The sequence below is a fragment of the Rhinopithecus roxellana genome, chromosome 12 (assembly GCF_007565055.1).
Source record: "Rhinopithecus roxellana isolate Shanxi Qingling chromosome 12, ASM756505v1, whole genome shotgun sequence".
Lineage (NCBI taxonomy): Eukaryota > Metazoa > Chordata > Mammalia > Primates > Cercopithecidae > Rhinopithecus > Rhinopithecus roxellana.
In genome coordinates this window covers 13,810,814-13,831,187 of record NC_044560.1, presented here as the reverse complement: position 1 = coordinate 13,831,187, position 20,374 = coordinate 13,810,814, and the positions used below count along the sequence as shown (strand labels likewise).

At 45.8% G+C, this 20,374-nt stretch overlaps 1 protein-coding gene across 1 annotated transcript in view; it reads right to left on the bottom strand.

The window, feature by feature from the left end:
• CLIC4 (chloride intracellular channel 4) overlaps positions 1 to 19,864 on the bottom strand; it is a 97,765-nt gene extending 77,901 nt beyond the window's left edge. The window contains exons 1-2 of the mRNA XM_010355719.2: positions 19,497 to 19,864; positions 18,408 to 19,300 (exon numbers count right to left, since the gene is read on the bottom strand). Of these exons, the coding sequence (XP_010354021.1) occupies positions 18,408 to 18,479 (72 nt within the window). The 5' untranslated portion in view covers positions 18,480 to 19,300; positions 19,497 to 19,864. The remainder of the gene's footprint in view (positions 1 to 18,407; positions 19,301 to 19,496) is intronic.
• Between the last annotated feature and the right edge of the window lie 510 nt (positions 19,865 to 20,374).

Sequence of the window (20,374 nt, the reverse complement as noted above, 5' to 3'; positions counted from 1 at the left end):
TCGAACTCCCGACTTCAGGTGATCTGCCCGCCACAGCCTCCCCCAAAGTGCTGGGATTACAGGAGTGAGCCAGTTCTTTCTTTAGTAGAGAGCAACAAAATGGTTTTTGCACTTGCAGAGTGTGGCAGTAAGGAAACGGAGGAACCGTCTTAGCTGGTTCTTCAAAAAACATAGTGTTGGACAGTCTGGCCTATACAAAGATGAAGAACAAAATCTCTTCCTCACAGAGTTTACTTGGCCTCAAGTAAAGAAGTAGGGGGGAAGGTTGTATGAAAATTCATACAAAGAAGCAATACATACCGCTGAGGGGGACCTAGTGGAATAGGTGGCCATTTGGGAGATTCCTTGAAGGACATCCATTAAACCATGTCTCTGTTTAATTTTCCACCTCTTCCTCTAATAGATCAGCATTCAACCCAACTCTTACAGATCACTTTTTAAAGCTTTCCCTTCATATATATCCCCCTTTACAGCTATCAACCTCTCTTCTGCATAGCCAAGTTTCTTGTTAGAGTTGACTTTACATACCGACTCCAGTTTCTTGCTTCCTATTTCATTCTTCTACCCGCTGTATTTTGACTTCCCCACCACCACTACTCCACCAAAGCTGTTACTACTAAGGATGCCGGTAACTTCCAGGGTGTTATATCCAACAAACACTCAGCTTGACACAACTGGTCACTCCCTCCTTACAAACCTCTCCTAGCTTCCTCCTACCTCACTCGAGTAGTTTTCCTCTCACCACTCACTACTGTTCTCCCACAGTTCCTCTTTGTTCTCCTTGTCTAGCTTTTCCTCCATTACCCAACCCGTAAGTGTTGAGAGTTCCTCAGAACTTGCTTCTAGGCATTTTCCTTACTCTTTACTCATCCACAGAATGATCTCATACTCTTGTTTTCTTTAGAGACAGAGTCTCACTCCGTCATCCGGCAGTGCAGTGGCACGATCATATCTCACTGTAGCCTCTAACTCCTGGGTTCAAGTGATCCTTCCTGCCTCAGCCTCCTGAAGTAACTAGGACTATAGGCATGTGACATCATGCCCAACTAATATTTTATTCTTATTTTTGCAGGGATGGGGTCTTGCTATATTGCCCAGACTGGTCAAAAACTCCTGGCCTCAAGCAATTCTTCCACCTCAGCCTTCCATGGTGCTGGGATTATAGGTGTGAGCTACCACATCCAGCCTCATACACTTTAAATACCAAATATTATATGTGTGTGTGTATGTCATATATACATATATGTATGTCATCAACTATGGCATATATATATATGTCATAAAGTCCCAAATGTCTCCATCCTGCCTAGCTTCTTTCTGAATAGATCTGTATATCCAACTTTCTACCAACATCTCCACTTGACATCTCAGCCATCTTATACTCAACAAGTCAAAACTTGAACTCTGTCTGCTCCTCCTCCCTCTCCATGAATGGCAACTCTTGACCAATGACTCTAATTACAAACCCAAGTCATTTCTCACACTTTTCTCTCACATACCTCCTTCTTAAACATCTTCCTATTGACACCACTTCCAAAATCTACCTCAAATCCATTCTCTTCTCTCCATCACCTCCCTAATCCAAGCCACCATCACCTTTCTTGATTGCAACGGCCTCCAAATAGTTGTCTTTATTGCCACTCTTGCCTCCCTTCAATTCATTTGCCACAGAGTCAGGCTACTCATCTTAAGATGCAACTCTAATCCCGAAGCTCCCTCACTTAAAACCCACCTGAGAACTGCCATTTCCACTAAGGACAAAACTCACATTACATACAAGGCCCTCCATGATGTGGCCCCTGTCAATTCCTCACTCTACTCCTCATTGTTGTTCTTTATTTTCCAGTCACACCCTTAACTGATTATTTCCAGCCTTTATACATGCTGATTCCTTCAACCCAGAATGCTTTTCCCCTCATTCTAATTACTACTCATCCTACATGTCATTTTCTTAGAAAAGCTCTCACTGAGCCTCCATCTAAACTGGGTTTTCTGTCATTGTTTCTCAAGTCGCCCTGTTATTTTCTTTGATGTAATTACTTACTGTCCTTATTTATGTGTTTCTTTTTCTTTTCTTTTTTTTTTTTTTTTTTTTTTGAGACAGAGTCTTGCTCTGTCGCCCAGGCTGGAGTGCAGTGGCACAATCTCGGCTCACTGCAAGCTCCGCCTCCCAGGTTCACGCCATTCTCCTGCCTCAGCCTCCCGAGTAGCTAGGACAACAGGTGCCCGCCACCACGCCTGGCTAATTTTTTTGTATTTTTTTTTAGTAGAGACAGGGTTTCACCGTGTTAGCCAGGATGGTCTCGATCTCCTGACCTCGTGATCCGCCCGCCTCAGCCTCCCAAAGTGATGGGATTACAGGCGTGGGCCACCACACCCGGCCTGTGTGTTTCTTTAACATATGCCGCTCCAAGTACACAATAGATCCTATGAGATATTAACAAATTTGAATTTAACATGTCAAAAAACTAAACTCCTGATCTCCTCCCCATTAGAACGAGCCCTTCCCACGGCCTTTTCCACCTCAGTTAATGATAACTCCATCATTCTGGTTGTTCAGAACAAAAATCTCAGAATCATCTTTAACTCCTCTTTCTCTCACATTCCACATCCAGTCCATCAGGAAATTCTGTATCTCCATCTTAGAAATATATCCAGAATCCAGCAACTTCCCATCTTATTCCAAGCCACCATCATCTCGTGCCTGGATTACGAAAAGTCACCTCTAATTAGTCTCCCTGCTTCTGACCTTGCCTTCCTAATTGTCATTCTCCACAGGATAACAGAATGCTCCGTAAAACTGAAAATAGCACCCCCTATCATTGTCAATACTCCTTAACCTACTTCAAAAAATGTCCTTAACCTACTTCATTTTCTTTACAGCATTTAATCGCCAGCATTTATCGTTTACCTCCCTCAACTGAATATGACTGCCATCATGATGGGGACTTTGTTCACTAGATGTATCCAAGCACCTAGAACAGTGTCACAATAGTTGTTAAATAAATGAATGAAAGAAGAACAGATATTATTTTGGCAAGCAGAAATTGGGGTCAGGCAGAGGGCAGAGAAGCCAAAAGTGTATCAAGTGAAGGAAATATCAGCAAAAGTCTTCCATGAAGGCAGAGAAGTGCAGGGCATGTTCAAGACCAATTGAGATAGAATATGAGGCATATCTGCAGCTGCGGTGGGGGTTAAGAGTGGCAATACAAGTTGGATCAATGCCAGATCAAAGAATTTGTATCTAATTCAATAAACAACTAGGAAAAGTAGAATCTAAGATTTTCTTTTTTTTAGATGGAGTCTGGCTCTGTCACTGAAGTGCAGTGGTGCAATCTCGACTCACTGCAACCTCCGCCTCCCAGGTTCAAGCGATTCTCCTGCCTCAGCCTCCTAAGTAGCTAAGATTACAGGCACCCGCCACCACGCCCAGCTTATTTTTTGTAGTCTTAGTAGAGACAGGGTTTTCCCATGTTGGCCAGGCTGGTCTCAAACTCCTGACCTCAGGTGATCCACCAGTCTCAGCCTTCCAAAGTGCTGGGATTACAGGCATGAGCCACCGCACCTGGCCCCTACTTAAAATTTGAGGCAAGAAGTATCCAGTTTTATTTTAGATAGATCAAAATTAGCAGATAAAACATGCAACTAATTATTGAGGGAAAAGGTAAAAGTTTGTTTTGGTTTGGTTTTTTTTTGAGACACCGTCTCACTCTGTGGCCCAGGTTGGAGTGCAGTGACATGATTATGGATTACTACTCACTGTGGCCTCGACCTCCCAAGGTTCAGGTGATCCTCCTGCCTCAGCCCCCAAGCAGCTGGGAATACAAGCACGCGCCATCACACCCGGCTAATTTTTGTGTTTTTGTGTCACCATGCCTGATCAAAAGTTTCTTTAAACAACTGATAATAAGCAGTGTAATAGATTCAGTAATACTAACAGCCCTTAAACTGTTAGAATACAACACAAACATTTAACTCATCTCTAAATCAATTATCTCATTTAATTTCCCACTGAAATCATTTCTTAAGCTTTTAATTCAGCTAGAATAAAAAAGTACATGAGACAAAAAAAAAGTCACTGTATTGTATAGGAAAAAAAAGGTGCGAAGAACCTTCCACCATCGGCCATGGCTCATTTACTCACCATCTGACTGTCTACTTGGTTATATTGAGAGCTCCTTGAAGACAAGGGGCTCATTCTTTTTTTTTTTTTTTTTTTTGAGACGGAGTCTCACGCCCAGGCTGGAGTGCAGTGGCCGGATCTCAGCTCACTGCAAGCTCCGCCTCTTGGGTTTACGCCATTCTCCTGCCTCAGCCTCCCGAGTAGCTGGGACTACAGGCGCCCGCCAAATCGCCCGGCTAGTTTTTTGTATTTTTTAGTAGAGACGGGGTTTCACCGTGTTAGCCAGGATGGTCTCGATCTCCTGACCTCATGATCCACCCGTCTCGGCCTCCCAAAGTGTTGGAATTACAGGCTTGAGCCACCGCGCCCGGCCAGACAAGGGGCTCAATTCTTATTCCTTTACCTCTCCAGCACTTACTGCAAGGGAAGTATTCAATTGATGTTTGCTTCTATTATGATTCCCTATACTGTGCTCAACTGTTCCTAGGCAAAGACTGGTTTCTTATTATACTTCAACTATAAAATGGACATATCTTACCTATTACATAGATATTGAAGGAAGAAATTAATACTGAAAAATAACTTTCATTTTTAGAATAGATTTCTCCTAAAGAGCACAAGAGGAGGATCTACCTTCAAACCATTTAATCAACATCCATTCTAGGTGATGGCACATTTCATGTCATACTTTCATGACATGCTTTCTTCCACCAAAGATCAAATGTTCTAAGGAAGATATAGGCAAAATCTGAGTTTCTTTTATAAAACCTAAATAAATTTTCTTTAAACCAACTTACTTAATTCAACACACATTATATCAGATCAGCCCTCATTCTTCACTCATTCAAGTATTCTGTCATGAACAGCATTAAAATATTATATATAAATTCTCATTAATAATTCATGCAAGCAAAAATAAAAATAAATAATTTATGCAAGGTTATAAAAAAAGACTAAGGGCCGGGCACAGTGGCTCACGCCTGTAATCCCAGCACTTTGGGAGACCAAGGTGGGCAAATCATCAGAGGTCAGGAGTTCGAGATCAGCCTGGCGAACAATGGCAAAACCCTGTCTCTACTAAAAATACAAAAATAAGCCAGGTATGGTGGTGCATGTCTCTAATCCCAGCTACTCGGGAGGCTGAGGCAAGAGAATCGCTTGAAGCAGGAGGTGGAGGTTGCAGTGAGCCAAGATTGCACCACTGCACTCCAGCCTGGGCGACAGAGTGAGACTCTGCCTCAAAAAAAAAAATTATCCGGGTGTGGTGGCAGGTGCCTGTAATTCCAGCTACTTGGGAGGCTGAGGCAGGAGAATCGCTCGAACCCGTGAGGCAGAGGTTGCAGTGAGCTGAGATTGCACCACTGCATTCCAGCTGGAGAGGAAGAGGAAGAGGAAGAGGAAGAAGAAGAAGAAGAAGAAGAAGAGGAGGAGGAGGAGGAGGAAGAAGAAGAGGAAGAAGGAGGAGAAGGAGAAAAAAGACTAGGACATACAATAGCAACTATTTCTAGTCAAGGGGTTATAAGTAATTTTTACTTTATTTATGCTTTTCTATTGTTTTCTAAGTTGTCCAGAGTAAATACATATAGCTTTTATAACTGGAAAAAAGATGCTTTTTTAAAAAGAGCATAATACACACAATGAATATACTAGAAAGCAGAAAGGAAATGACATTACCTTTTCAAACTTAGGACCAATATTTAAACTAAAACAGAGAAAGGCTAAATAGGGCTGGGCACAGTGGCTCATGCCTATAATCCCAGCACTTTGAGAGGCTGAGGCGGGAGAATTGCTTGAGTCCTGGAGTTTGACCAGCCTGGGCAACACTGAGAAACCCCATTTCTACAAAAAGCAGCCAGGCATAGTGGCGCGTGCCTGTGGTCCCAGCTACTTGGAAGGCTGAGGCAAGAGGATCACTTGAGCCCAGGAGATTGGGGTTGCAGTGAGCTGTGACTGTACCAGCCTGGGCCACAGAGCAAGACTGTGCCTCAAAGAAAAAAAAAAAAAAAAAGAAAGAAAGAAAGAGAAAAGATAAAAGAAGGAAAGAAAAAGAAAAAATTTCATTTCAGTCTTGGGTGCTGTTATGGTCAAGGCTTAAATTTAATTTCTTAAGTCTAATCACCTTCTTTTTTTCCTGATTAGTCTGTTTTCACAGCTACCACTTTTTCCATTTTCCTAGGTAGCACAATAATCTAGTTTGGTTCACCTTTAGTTTTTTTGTAGAGGCAGGGTCTCACTGTGTTGGCTCAGGCTGGTCTCAAACTACTGGGCTCAAATGATCGTCCTGCCCCAGCCTCTCAAAGAGCTGGGGTTACAGGCGTGTGCCACCACGCCCGGCCCACCTTTAGTTTTTAATGAATATTCAGTCTTGTAATCCACCACCTGTTCTCCACTTCCAAAATAAAGTAACTGGTTGTTAGCAAAAGAAAACATGCAGAGAATTTACAAATCCTTAAAAGTTCTTAAGGCCAAGTGCAGTGGCTCATGCCTGTAATCCCAGCACTTTGGGAGACCAAGGCAGGCAGATCACCTGAGGTCAAGAGTTTAAGACCAGCCTGCCCAACATGGTGAAACCCCATCTCTACTAAAAATACAAAAACTAGGCCGGGCACGGTGGCTCACGCCTGTAATCCCAGCACTTTGGGAGACTGAAGTGGGCAGATCACCTGAGGTCGGGAGTTCAAGACCTGCCTGACCAAAATGGAAAAACCCCCGTCTCTACTAAAAATACAAAATTAGCCAGGTGTGGTGGTGCATGTCTGTCATCTCAGCTACTTGGGAGGCTGAGGCACGAGAATCGCTTAAACCTGGGAGGCGGAGGTTGCGGTGAGCAGAGATCATGCCATTGCACTCCAGCCTGGGAAACCACAGTGAAACTCCATCTCAAAAAAAACAAAAAACAAAAAACAAAACCAGCCAGACATGGTGGTGGGTATCTATAATCCCAGCTACCCAGGAGGCTGAGGCAGGAGAATCACTTGAACCCTGGAGGCAGAGGTTGCAGTGAGCCAAGATCACGCCACTGCACTCCAGTCTGGGTGACAGAGTCCATTTCAAAAAAAAAAAAAAAAGTTCTTAATTACCTCAGCTTTCGTCTGATTATTTGGTTTTGTATTCGCCAATATTTCTTCAGATTCTCTATTTTCTTCTCCCACATACACAAATAAATAGCTATGCTGCACAGTGGTAAAATTCAATACTTAAGTTATTACATGTGACTGACATTTTTACAACTCTATTATAATAAGAACGAAATCTTTTCATAAGAATGAGTTATTCACATGTAAGTTGGAAGTAATAATTTTGTTACAAAAAAAGAAAAAGAAAACCTGTCATATTCCCAGCTTATTTCAGCTCCAAGAAACAGCCTGTATTTCAACTTCAAGAAAAGCAAAGACACCTACAAAAGGATGCTTAAAGGTACCAAATATATGCATGTTGCACTCAGGTCCATTCCTGGCCCTGGTTCTATTAGTTACTTGTTCAAAACATTAATGTTAGCCGAGTGCGGTGGCTCACACCTATAATCCCAGCACTTTAGGAGGCTAAGGCAGAGGTCAAGAGATGGAGACCATCCTGGCCAACATGGTGAAATCCCGTCTCTACTAAAAAATACAAAAAATTAGCTGGGTGTGGTGGCACGTGCCTATAGTCCCATCTACTCAGGAGACTGCGGCAGGAGAATCGCTTGAAACCGGGAGGCAGAGGTTGCGGTGAGCCGAGATCACGCCACTGCACTCCAGTCTGGGCAACAAGAGCAAAACTCCATCTCAAAAATAATAATAATAATAATGTTAAAATTTAAGATACTCCTAGTCTACATTTGATACAATTTCCAAATACAGTATTATTTACCTGCATTAAGTTGTCACTTTCATAAATTAGACTCATACATTATCCTGGCTTTTTTTCTTTAATTTTGTTTTTGTGGTTTTATTTTAAATAAAGGAAAAAAAAGAAACCATATATGGCTAATTATATGGATAGTTCTTTTTTTTTTTTTTTTTTAAAGAGACAGGATCTCCATCTGTCACCCAGGTCAGAGTGCAGTGGCACAATCATAGGTCACTGTAGCCTCGAACTTCTAGACTCAAGTGATCCTCCAGCCTCAGCCTGCCAAAGCTAGGTCTAGAGGTACTCACAACCACCACCACACCAGACTGATTTTTTTTTTTTTTTTAATTTTTTTTTTTTTTGAGACACTCTGTCGCCCAGGCTGGAGTGCAGTGGTGTGATCTCGGCTCACTGCAACCTCCGTCTCCCAGGTTCAAGAGATTCTCCTGCCTCAGCCTCCTGAGTAGCTAGGATTACAGGCGTGTACCACCATGCCCAGCTAATTTTTGTATTTTTAGTAGACACGGGGCCGGGAGTGGTGACTCACACCTGTAATCCCAGCACTTTGGGAGGCCGAGGCAGGCAGATCATGAGGTCAGGAGTTCAAGACAAGCCTGATCAACATGGTGAAACCCTATCTCTACTAAAAATACAAAAATTTAGTTTTTATAGAGATGAGGTCTCACTATTTTGCCCAGGCTATAATTTTATTTTATTTTATTTTATTTTATTTTATTTTATTTTTATTTTATTTTTTGAGACGGAATCTTTCTCCGTTGCCCAGGCTGGAGTGCAGTGGCACAATCTCAACTCACTGCAACCTTCGCCTCCTGGGTTCAAGCAATTCTGCCTCAGTCTCCCGAGTAGCTGGGATTACGGGTTCCCACAACCACGCCCAGCTAATTTTTGTATTCTTAGTAGAGACAGGGATTCACCACGTTGGCCAGGCTGGCCTCAAACTCCTAACCTCGGGTGATCCGCCCACCTCGGTCTCCCAAAGTGCTGGGATTACAGGTGTGAGCCACTGCAGCAGGCCTATGATTGTTATTTCTTATATCTTATACCAATATCTGGAACTGACCACTGAGAGATAAGAGGCAAGTCTCGAAATAAACAATATAATTAAAAGCCACAAGAAAATTCACCAGCCGATGCCCTAAATTACATTTACATGTCTTAAATCATCTTTGGACAATAGGTAACCATGACCTAATGTTACTTTCCTTCAGAAAGTCCCTTTCCATTCTCTAAACAAGCATCTAAAATGGGCAAACCCATCCTAGCTTACTCCTCTACTTGACCAAAATCTTAACTCATGCCTTAATCACACTTCCCATCCTGCCTAACACATTTTCCTTTTATGGACTCACAATTCCCTATTCAGGAGACATCAGAACACTGAGGCTCCACAGCTCTAATGAAACAGGAAGCAGGAAAGGATGGCTCACCATCCTTACTTACTGGCTTCTAGGCACCTCTGCAGGCATCTTCCCAAACCAACTGTGACTTTTCGTGACAGCCAGGTTCTTCTCCCAATTGCCTCTTTCCTATCATTATTCATACTGTGTTAAGCTTTTCATGTGCTCAGTCTCCTAGGCTCAAAGCCTCCTGCATCTTCCCCATTCTAGGCTCCTTTCTCACAGGTTTTTACATTAAACCAAAATCATCAACTTTGGCCTTTGCCAAAAGCAGCATTGTTAGGTCTTCAGGAACAGCTCAGGCAAAAAAGTTACAATAATAGGTTTTCATTAACTTCATACTTTACATTCATTTCTGTCTCCTGAATTCACCCCCCGCCCCCAGAAACCTCAAATGAATGGCAAATTTAGATTCAAGGTAATATTGTCTGAATATTGAGTTAGTTTTTGTTAATTACTAGAACAAAGTTTTCAGCATCGTTTCCTATAGAAAATTTATTTCATTTTTTCTGTTTGAAAAAACAAAGATGGGGGGAGGTTTGAAGCCTACCCTTGAAACAAAATATAAAGAATTCCCACTTTAAACTGTCAAACAGTCCGTCTGTACAATCCATTTGCACCTTTCCAAGTGCCACTGAAAAGTTATTGAATAGAGAGCAATCCAAAAAAATAGGAAAGTATGGGGAGAATGAAAAAGGCTAGGAAAATGTATACATTAACAAAAACCCAAGTTAGGTTTTAAAAGTCTCTTCTTCAACTTTTAAATAACCTGTCTCCCTGGCACTACAGATCTGAATCACTCCTGGTTCCTTCTTAGGTATCAATCTACCAATTGTTTCCTGCATAGTTTCCAAATGATGTCAAAACTCACATTCCCATTCTTGGCTATTCCAAATCCACCTATTCACCTCCTTTTTTCAAGGTCAAGTTTAAGCCTCCTTCCATCTTTCCACCATATCTTCTAGCCCAACTTAATGTGAGCCACACTTGACTCTTTAAGCATGGACCATCTTGTGTTGTTTTCTTTCCAGTAAAATTTGTAAACAGTAAGAAATTAACTGTTTAATAATTTCTTGCATCTTCCATAGTACTTAACTCAGTATTAGCACTTAGTTCATGCCGGTACATTCTTTAAGTCATAGCTAATAATAACTAAAAGAGACCTTAGTGATCTAGCCCAAGCCCTTCTTTTATACCTTGCTTATACAAAGTGTTCTTGACACTAAGGATTCCACTATTTACTTCTTTTAAAACAGTGGTTCTTAGCCTTGGTTTAGGAATTTCCAGAAAAAAAAGCCTCACATTATAATTTTTACTGTAATTTCAAGGATTTACAGAACCCCCTGATCCTACTAACAGAGCCTACAGTTAAAAATAATATACTATTATCGATGACAAAAGGTGTTTAGTCTGTGTCAAGCACTCTTCCTAAAGCTTTACATAGGATGGTATACAGTTAGACCACGCTTGCCAGCCTCTCTTACAGATGAAGCTATGTGATTAAGTTATCTCCAGTAGAATGTGACCAGAAGTAACAGGTAGAACTTCTGAGCTGCAGCCCTCAAGATGCACTTCCTCCATATTTTCCACCCCCCACTGACAGCAGACAGTACTTGTCAGCCACCAACTTTGACAACTCAGAAGAGGACAATGCTCTGGGAGTTAGTGGACAAATAAGCTAGAAAGAGCCCGGGTCCCTTAATGACTGTGAGGAGGAAAGCCACTCTAACATCAAAGACATTCTCCTGGACTGAAGGGTAAGAAATAAATTTCCATCTTATTTGAACCATTGTTGGTGGGGAGATAACTTATTACAGCAACTTAAACTACCCTAACTAATATGCATAGATTAACAGTTTTAATCCCCTCAGTAACCATATAAAACTGTTATTATTATTATTATTATTATTATTATTATCCTGATATTAGAAGTTAGGAAACTGAAGCACTGAGAGCTTAAAAACTTGCCTGACACACTAGAAGCCAGATTCAAGTCAAGCAGTCTGGCTCCAGAGTCCATGCACATTAGGAACCTCTGCCAAATATCTCAAAAGAAACAGACTCTTATGTGTTATGCCACCCTGCACCAGATTAACTTTTTACAACCACCACCCCAATCCCAGCAGCTTGGTGACTACTTGCCGTCCCAATTCACAGTGGCATGGCAACAAGTTTATTCCAGCCCATAAAATTCCAGCCCATAAAACTGAACTCTGCAAAGGGATTAATTTCTGTTTTCTGGTTTGCTTGTTTTTGAGACAGAGTCTTGCTCTTGTCCCTCAGGCTGGAGTTCAATGGCACAATCACAGCTCACTGCAACTTCTGCCTCCCGGGTTCAAGCAATTCTCCTGCCTCAGCCTCCCGAGTAGCTGGGATTATAGGCAGCCGCCACCGCGCCCGGCTAATTTTTGTATTTTTAGTAGAGATGGGGTTTCACCATGTTGGCCAGGCTGGATGGAGAAACCCCATCTCTACTACTCTCATTTGTGGTTCAAAAGTTGATATTTAGTTTTACCCAAACAAAAATCTTGGTTCCCCAAATTCTGGACATAGCCAACAAGAAACACTAGTAAATATATAAAAGACTGGTGCGGTGGCTCACGCCTGTAATCCCAACACTTGGGGAGGCCAAAGCAGGCGGATCACTAGGTCAGGAGTTCAAGACCAGCCTGGCCAACACAGTGAAACCCCGCCTCTACTAGAAGTACAAATTAGCTCCCCATCTCTACCAAAAATACAAAAAATTAGCTGGCCATGGTGGCAGGCGCCTGCAATCCCAGCTACTCGGGAGTCTGCAGCAGGAGAATCGCTTGAACTCAGGAGGCAGAGGTTGCAGTGAGCCAAGATTGTGCCACTGCGCTCCAGCCCGGGTAACAGTGTGAGACTCCATCTCAAAAAAAAAAAACACTGGAAGTATTAAATAATGGAGAAAAAAAGATGTGAGTAGATAAAATTACATCGGGTTTGGAGACTGGAGGCTAGAGAAAACAGGATAAAGAACCATGTTCTGACACTGCAACCATCGGGATCTCAGTAAGTGGTTTCTAATTCCAAAGCATGGTAGAGACATACATTGACAACAAAATGCTCGAAAACAGATTTCTCTGAAAGAAGGGAGCAATCTCATTTCAAACATTTGGTATCCTCTTAAGTTGCAGGCACTCTGAATCATATGCACACCCCATCCCCAAGAAATTTACTGTCTATCTAGTAGGGGAGATCTGCATATAAATATATAGTCATATAAAAATTAAACACAACTAGCATTTATTTGCCTACTATGTACTAGACATTGTTCTAAGATTGTTGCATACTACATATATTAATTTATCCCATAGGACTGTTCTACTAATATCCCAACTGTGCAGATGTGGCACAGAGAGGTTTAAGTAATGTATCCTGGGATACACAATTAGTAACTGGACATATTGGATTAGAAACCCAGGCAGTAGGCCAGATGCGGTGGCTCATGCCTGCAATCCTAGCACTTTGGGAGGCCAAGGCGGGCAGATCACCTGAGGTCAGGAGTTCGAGACAAGCCTGACCAACATGGAGAAACCCTGTCTCTACTAAAAATACAAAATTAGCCAGGCATGGTGGCGCACGCCTGTATTCCCACTCAGGAGGGTGAGGGGCAACAAGAGTGAAAGGAAGGACGGACGGACGGACGGAAGGAAGGAAGGAAGGAAGGAAGGAAGGAAGGAAGGAAGGAGAGAGAGAGAGAGGAGGGAGGGAGGGAGAGAGAGGAGGGAGGGAGGGAGGGAGGGAGAGAGAGAGGAGGGAGAGAGGGAGAGGAGGGAGGGAGAGAGAGAGAGAGAGAGAGGGAGGGAGAGAGGGAGGGAGGGGGAGGGAGGGGGAGAGGGAGAGAGAGGGAGGAGAGGGAGAGGGAGAGGGAGAGGGAGGGAGAGAGGGAGAGGGAGAGGGAGAGGGAGAGGGAGAGGGAGAGGGAGAGGGAGAGGGAGAGGGAGAGGGAGAGGGAGAGGGAGAGGGAGAGAGAGAGAGAGAGAGAAAGAAAGAAACCCAGGCAGTAGTCAGATTATAAGGGACCTTATGCCCTTGCTAAAAGGTCTGAAATATACCGTATCTGGGCCGGATGCAGTGGCTCACGCCTGTAATCCCAGCACTTTGGGAGGCTGAGGCAGGCGGATCACGAGTTCAGGAGAACGAGAACATCCTGGCTAACATGGTGAAACCCCGTCTCTACTAAAAAAATACAAAATAATTAGCCGGGTGTGGTGCGGGCGCCTGTAGTCCCAGCTACTCGGGAGGCTGAGGCAGGAGAATGGTGTGGACTCAGGAGGCGGAGTTTGCAATGAGGTGAGATCGCGCCACTGCACTCCAGCCTGGGCGACAGAGCGAGACTCTGTCTCAAAAAAAAAGAAAAAAGAAATATACCGTATCTGTTGGTGGTTCCCAGCTGGAAATATATACACCTACAGGCTCCTCTGGGTGGAGCAGAGAGCATCTCCACTGTTGAGGATGACTGCCACTGCAAGCCTTTTTTTTTTTTTTCTCCTTGAGATAGGGTCTTGCTCTGTCACCCAGATTGGAGTGCAGGCGCATGATCATAAGCTCACTGCAGCTTCGAATTCCTGGGCTCAAGCAATCCTCCCACCCTCAGCCTCTACAGCTAGGGCTATGGGCGTGGGCCACCAGGCCCAGCTTAGTTACTTACTTATTTGTTTAGAGACAGGGTCTCACCCAAGCTGGAGTGCAGTGGCATGATCACGGCTCACAGCAACCTCTGCTTCCCAGGCTAAAGGAATCCTCCCACCTCAGCTAGGACCACAGGCATGTATCACCACACCCAGCCAATTTTTTGTATTTTTTGTAGAGACAGGGTGCCCAGGTTGCCCAGGCTGGTCTCAAACTCCTGAGCTCAAGAGATCTGCCTGCCTCAGCCTCCCAAAGTACTGGGGTTACAGGCATGAGCCACTGTGCCTGACGATCTTTTAAATAGTTTTTGTAGAGACAGGGTTTCACCATGTTGCCCAGGCTGATCTAGAACTCCTGCACTCAAGAGATTCATCCTCCTTGGCCTCCTAAAGTGCTAGGATTACAGGAGTGAGCCATCACAGCCCAGCTGCCTTTTTTACTTTTGGGAGGGCATCCTATCTATCCTCTAGATGTTGAGATTAAAACAAAACAAAAACAAAACAAAAAAACCATCCTGCTGTTATATAGATGGCAGTTAATGGGCTCATGGGCGGACAACTCCAAAAACTACTCACAGGGAAGAAAATGTAGCTGTGAGTTCAGTCACACTATTTGAGAAGGTGTTCATCTCTCACTCTTAAATGTAAAGCTCAGTGCTAGACAGGTAGGCTCAAAGCCCCGTTACATCCCTTGGCCTTCCCCCTAGCACCACCACCAAATTTCTAATTTCTATACATGCTATGTGCTTCAACTTTAAATAGTTTTCTTCTACAAACTCAGATACCTTTTGGCAGGTTAACACTGTTCAGCATACCACACTGGACAACCACAGCCTCTGCACACTCACTACTTCTTTTTTCTTTTTTTTTAATTTTTATTTTTTGAGATGGAGTCTCACTCTGTCGCCCAGGCTGGAGTGCAGTGGCACCATCTCGGCTCACTGCAACCACCGCCTCCAGGGTTCAAGCAGTTCTCCTGCCTCAAGTCTCTCAAATAGCTGGGATTACAGCCATGCGCCACTGTGTGTGGCTAATTTTTGTATTTTTAGTAGAAATGGGGTTTCGCCATGTTGGCCAGGCTGGTTTCAACCTCAAGTGATCTACCCCCCTCCGCCTCCTAAATGGCTGGGATTACAGGAGTGAGCCACCACACCGGGCCCACTGCTTTCAAAATAACTATATTTACGAGGGTATTTCCCCCATTTGCATTTCCCACACATAGGTTTTGAGAAGAGAACAAGAATGCCCTTTACCACATTTTACCTGTCCTTTTTTTCCCTTTCGAACAAACTGGTCTAGGGGCCAAGCACAGAGGCTGAAGCCTGTAATCCCAGCACTTTGGGAGGCCAAGGCGGGCATATCACTGAAGGTCAGGAGTTTGAGACCAGCCTGGCCAACATGGTGAAACCCGGTCTCTACTAAAAATACAAAAATCAGCCAGGCGTGGTGGTGCATGCCTGTAATCCCAGCTCCTCAGGAGGCTAAGGCAGAAGAATCACTTGGACCCGGGAGGCAGAGGGTGCATGCAGTGAGCCGAGATCGCGCCACTGCACCCAGCCAGGGAGACACAGTGAGAGACACCATCTCAAAAACAAACAAACAAACTGATCTATATCAGTGCAAAGTTTTGCTATGTTGAATCACTGGGTAGCAGAAAACATTTCACAAATGAGATAAATAAGGCTTAAAGAGTGAAAACTACCTAGGGTAACCCAACCAAGGAGTAAAGAACTATGACTTGAACCCTGATTCTCTGCCAGCAAGCCCAATGAGAAAGGCTTACAACTAGTGGTGAAAAACAGAAAGGGTATGCAAGTGACTCAAGTTTGGAAAACTGCACCACGCCCCTCTGCTATTCTAACTGAAAGATGAAATTAATAGTAAGCAGGGCATTAAGCACTGATCTCTTCCTAATTCAGATACTTCATTTTTCTTGTCTTCTTTGATTAGCTCCTCCAATAGAATGCTAAATAGAGCCGTAACTGATAATAGCTTTATCTTTTTTTTTTTTTGAGACTGAGTCTCTGTTGCCCAGACTGGAGTGCAGTGGCTTGATCTCGGCTCACTCCAACCTTCGCCTCCCGGGTTCCAGCGATTCTCATGCCTCAGCCTCCCGAGTAGCTGGGCCCACCACCATGCCCGCCTAATTTTTCCATTTTTAGTAGACATAGGGTTTCACCCTGTTGGTCAGGCTGGTCTCAAACTCCTGGCCTCAAGTGATCTCCCCATCTCAGCCTCCCAAAATGCTACAGGTTTGAGTCACCTCGCCCAGCCCGATAGTAGCTTTATCTTATTCTAAGTTTAACACTGTTCTAAAGTTTCACCATTGAGTATCATGTTGTACAGATTATTCATGATGCACTTTTTTTTAGTTTATGGAAATTCCTTCTTATTCCTCAGTAAAATTTTTTAAACTCATCTCTGGTCCACTCGTTTCCCTTCTCAATGCTGCTTTCCACCCACCACCCTTCCTTTTTTTTTTTTTTTTTTTTTTTTTTGAGAGGGAGTATTGCTCTGTTGCCCAGGCTGGAGTGCAGTGGCGCAATCTCGGCTCACCACAACCTCTGCCTCCCGGGTTCAAGCAATTCTCCTGCCTCAGCCTCCCGAGTAGCTGGGAATACAGGCGCCCGCCACCACGCCCAGCTAATTTCTGTATTTTTAGTAGAGATGGGGTTTCACCATGTTGGCCAGGATGGTCTCGATCTCCTGACCTCGTGATCTGCCCGCCTCAGCCTCCCAAAGTGCTGGGATTACAGGCGTGACCACAGCGCCTGGCCTCCTTCCTTTCTTATATTTCAGGTTCCTTCCTAAGTACTGTATCTGCCACTCAAAGTAACTGAAACTGATATTTTGGGGGTTCTATACCTGTCTGCTGTTTCAGTTACCTGGACCAAAAAAAAAAAATCGAAAATTGACAATTGAAAGAAAATCCTGAGGCAAACATTGTTTCAATCACTACTGAAGACTGCAGAAGTAACTGCAGATTATTTCTTCTCTCCATCTCTTTTGTTTGAGACAAGGTCTTGTTCTGTCTCCAAGGCTGGAGTGCAGTGGTGCGACATGGGCTCACTGCAGCCTCGACCTCCCGGGCTCAAGCGATTCTCCCACCGCAGCCTCCAGAGTAGTACAGGCAAGCAACATCGCTCCCAGCTAATTTTTGCATTTTTTTGTAGAGACGGGGTTTCTACATCTTGTTCAGGCTCGACTCGAACTTTTGAACTCAAGTAATCCTCCCACCTCGGCCTCTGAAAGTGCTGCGATTACAGGCGTCAGCCACCGCGCCCTGCCCTTCTCCATCTCTTAAACACACCCTGAAATGTCCTTTCTTTAAAGTAAAAACTCGGGGGGAAAAAAGAACCCAATAGTTCTAGATGACCATTTACTTTCCAGTATGTTGCCTAGCTCTGAATGAGCCTGGCTTTTTAAGTCGCTGGAAGAATCTCAAAGTGTTTTTTTAAGTTTTGAAGGAAGGAGCTGGATCCAGATGTTTGTATCTTCGACTCTCTTTGGCTAAAATGAAAAGTATTAAAGAGAAAAGGAAAAGGAAGAGGGGTAGTATGTGTAAGCAAATAAGTTCCAGGACATGAAAGCTGAAGACACAAGAAGGGAAAACCAACCCTTTAAAGCCCAAGCAAGTTAAGAATTCTCTCCCTCAATTTCTTTCAAAACAAAAGGGCACACACAATCCTTCCCGAAGCAGCAACGCCGGGGGGAGAAGCCAAAATTGTTGCATCATACAGAACACTCCGCGCTTGAGAAACGAGAAAGCCAATAAATACCCAAGACAGAAAAACACAAGTTGGGAATCTCGGTCTTTTCCGAAGGTCTAAGAGCACCTGCTCGTTAGTAAATTTAAGATTGCATCGAAAATTAAAGTTTCCGTTTCAGATCAGTGGGGAGCAAATGTTTTTTCAAAAAAGCGTTCAAAGAAGTTCGTCTGAAAGCTCATCGGGCGGCCGACCGCAGGTCGGGCTCCGGGCGGCGGCGGAGCGGAGCGCTGGGGAGCGGGTGGGGCCGGGCCCCCGCGCCCGGGAGGGGGTGGTGACAGGACCCGCGCGCGCCCGGCGCTGGGGCCCCGGAGCAGGCAAGTCCCGCCTGCGGGCTCTTCCCGACCCACCCGGGCGCGGGACGCTGGTCCGGCGTCCGCCAGAGCCCGCGCGGTTGGAGATGGTGGCCGCTGCCCGGGCCCCCACCCTGGACCCCTCGACGGGCCCTCGGAGGCGGGAAGGCGCCGGCGGCCCCCAGACAATGGGCCGGGGACGCGGGAGCCCGCAGAGGGACGGGTGCTGGCGCCGAGCGGGGGCGCCTCGGGACGCCTCTCCCCGCAGCCGGGAGGGCGGCGGGGGCTCGGCCGGGCGGGACAGCGAGGCGAGCGCTCACCTTGACGAAGAGCTCGATGAGGGGCTCTTTGTCCTCCTCCTTCAGCCCATTCAGCGGCATAGACAACGCCATGGCCGGCTCGGCTGCGCTCCGCCAACAGCGACGGCTGCTGCTGCTGCTTCTGCTCCGGGACTGCTCCGGCTGCCGGTTCCCGCCGCGCTGCTCGCTGGACTGTCCGGCTTCGAGCTGGCCACAGTTTCAGCTCCTCAGCACCGCCCCCACGCCCCGCGCGCGACTCTGAGGCAGCCGCAGCCCGAGCTGCTTCAAACGGCGGGGCGGGGCGCCGGGGGCGGGGCCTCGGGCTGTAGGCGGGGCCAAGGCGCGGCGCCTCGGGACTCTCAGGGGAAAATAAGGCGACAGGAGCACGGGGGCGTGGCCTCGGACGGGGAAGGCGGTGGGACAGCTCCGGAGCCCACGAAAGGACCACTGCGACGCCTCGAAGCTGGTAGGAGGCGTGGCCTGTGCGGAGGGCGGGGCTTTGGTGGGCGGTACAAAGCGCAGGCTCGGGCGTGGGGGACCCGGGTACGCCTCTCGAGGGGGCCGGCGGGCGGGGGGGGGGTCGCAGGGGGGAGGAATTCCCCAGGGGCCCGAGCCTGACACTGCCTCCCGCCGCAGCGCCTGCGCGTCCTCCGCAGCTGCTACTGGTGCTGTGCCAGGTGACCTCATCCCTCGGCCGGCCTGGGGAAGCGAGGAGGCGCCTCCCACCCACTCCCCCGCTGCAGCACCCCAGGACTCATCGCCCTTTCCCGCAGCGGCCACCTCCCCAACTCCCTCTATTACGCCGAGTTGCATTTTCCAAGACAACTTACCGGAAAGTTTTCATCGCCTGGGGAACACCTTTTTCTTCCGCCTCTGACTTCGTTTTTCCCTTTGACGCTCCTGATCGTTTCGATCTTGGCAGCCGGCATATTCGCAAATATTTATGAAACCTTACTGTGTTTCTGGCTCAGAGCTACCCCTTGGAGAGTAACAATTCCCAGAGCTCACGATCTTGAACTGCAATTTCGGTGCCTGCAGGCCACTAAGGACTCCCAAGTCGTTGTCCATCTTGTTCCCCACTGCCCACACCCATTTCCTCTCCCCGCTCACCTGGCAAATTTGAGTGTGCATCAGAATCACCTGGGTGCTACACGCAGCCCCCCCCGCTTTATGTGTTTCCCAAATCCTCTGGGGAAAAAGAGAAATCCACATCTTAGCAAGCACCAGGACAATTCTGAAGTAGGTGGTCCACAAACTAGTTAAACTGCGCTGGGATTTAGGCCCCCGAGGGCAAGAGCTGTGCTTACCTAGAGATTGTAGGCACCTGGTCCCGGTTTGCTGCGGTTGAGTGCCTGGGGCAAGTTTCACCTCCTCTGGAAGCAATTACTTGTGCCCTTTTCTGATTTTCCATAATACTTGACTCACAGCTACTCCTCCCAACTTCCCAGGTTGGGCTAAATAGTGAGTTCCAGGAGGCCCAGACATGGGAGGTTTGTTTCCACATCCTCGGTGCCTAGCACATATCAGAATGTTTGAACAAATTGTATGTAGGCATGAAAACACAGTGAAACTTGCAACTTCTTCTTCTGCCACCCCAAAGCAAGTTGTTCAGATTTTCTCATAGAGGCTCCGTGAAAGAACCAGTGTATCCCAGTGGTCAGGAACATATGCTCTGGAGTCTGACTATTTAAGTTCAAATCCGACAAGGCAATGTCCTTAAAACCCCTAAGCCTCAGTTTCATTATCTAGAAGTGGGCGGGGCTAATTACTGATTCTTGCCTTACTGTATGCTCTGCTCGGTCAGTATGGTTGTTACCTGCATTGAGACTTATTCTGTCCCTACCACCCCTGCAGGCTAGAATGTGGCATCATATTCTACTCTCTCTATGCCCGGCTAGTTCATTGAAAATACATAAAAAATAAATTCCAGAGGCTCCCCTTAGATGGGGGCTTGAACCGTGAAAATCCTGAAGTGACTGGACTCTGGA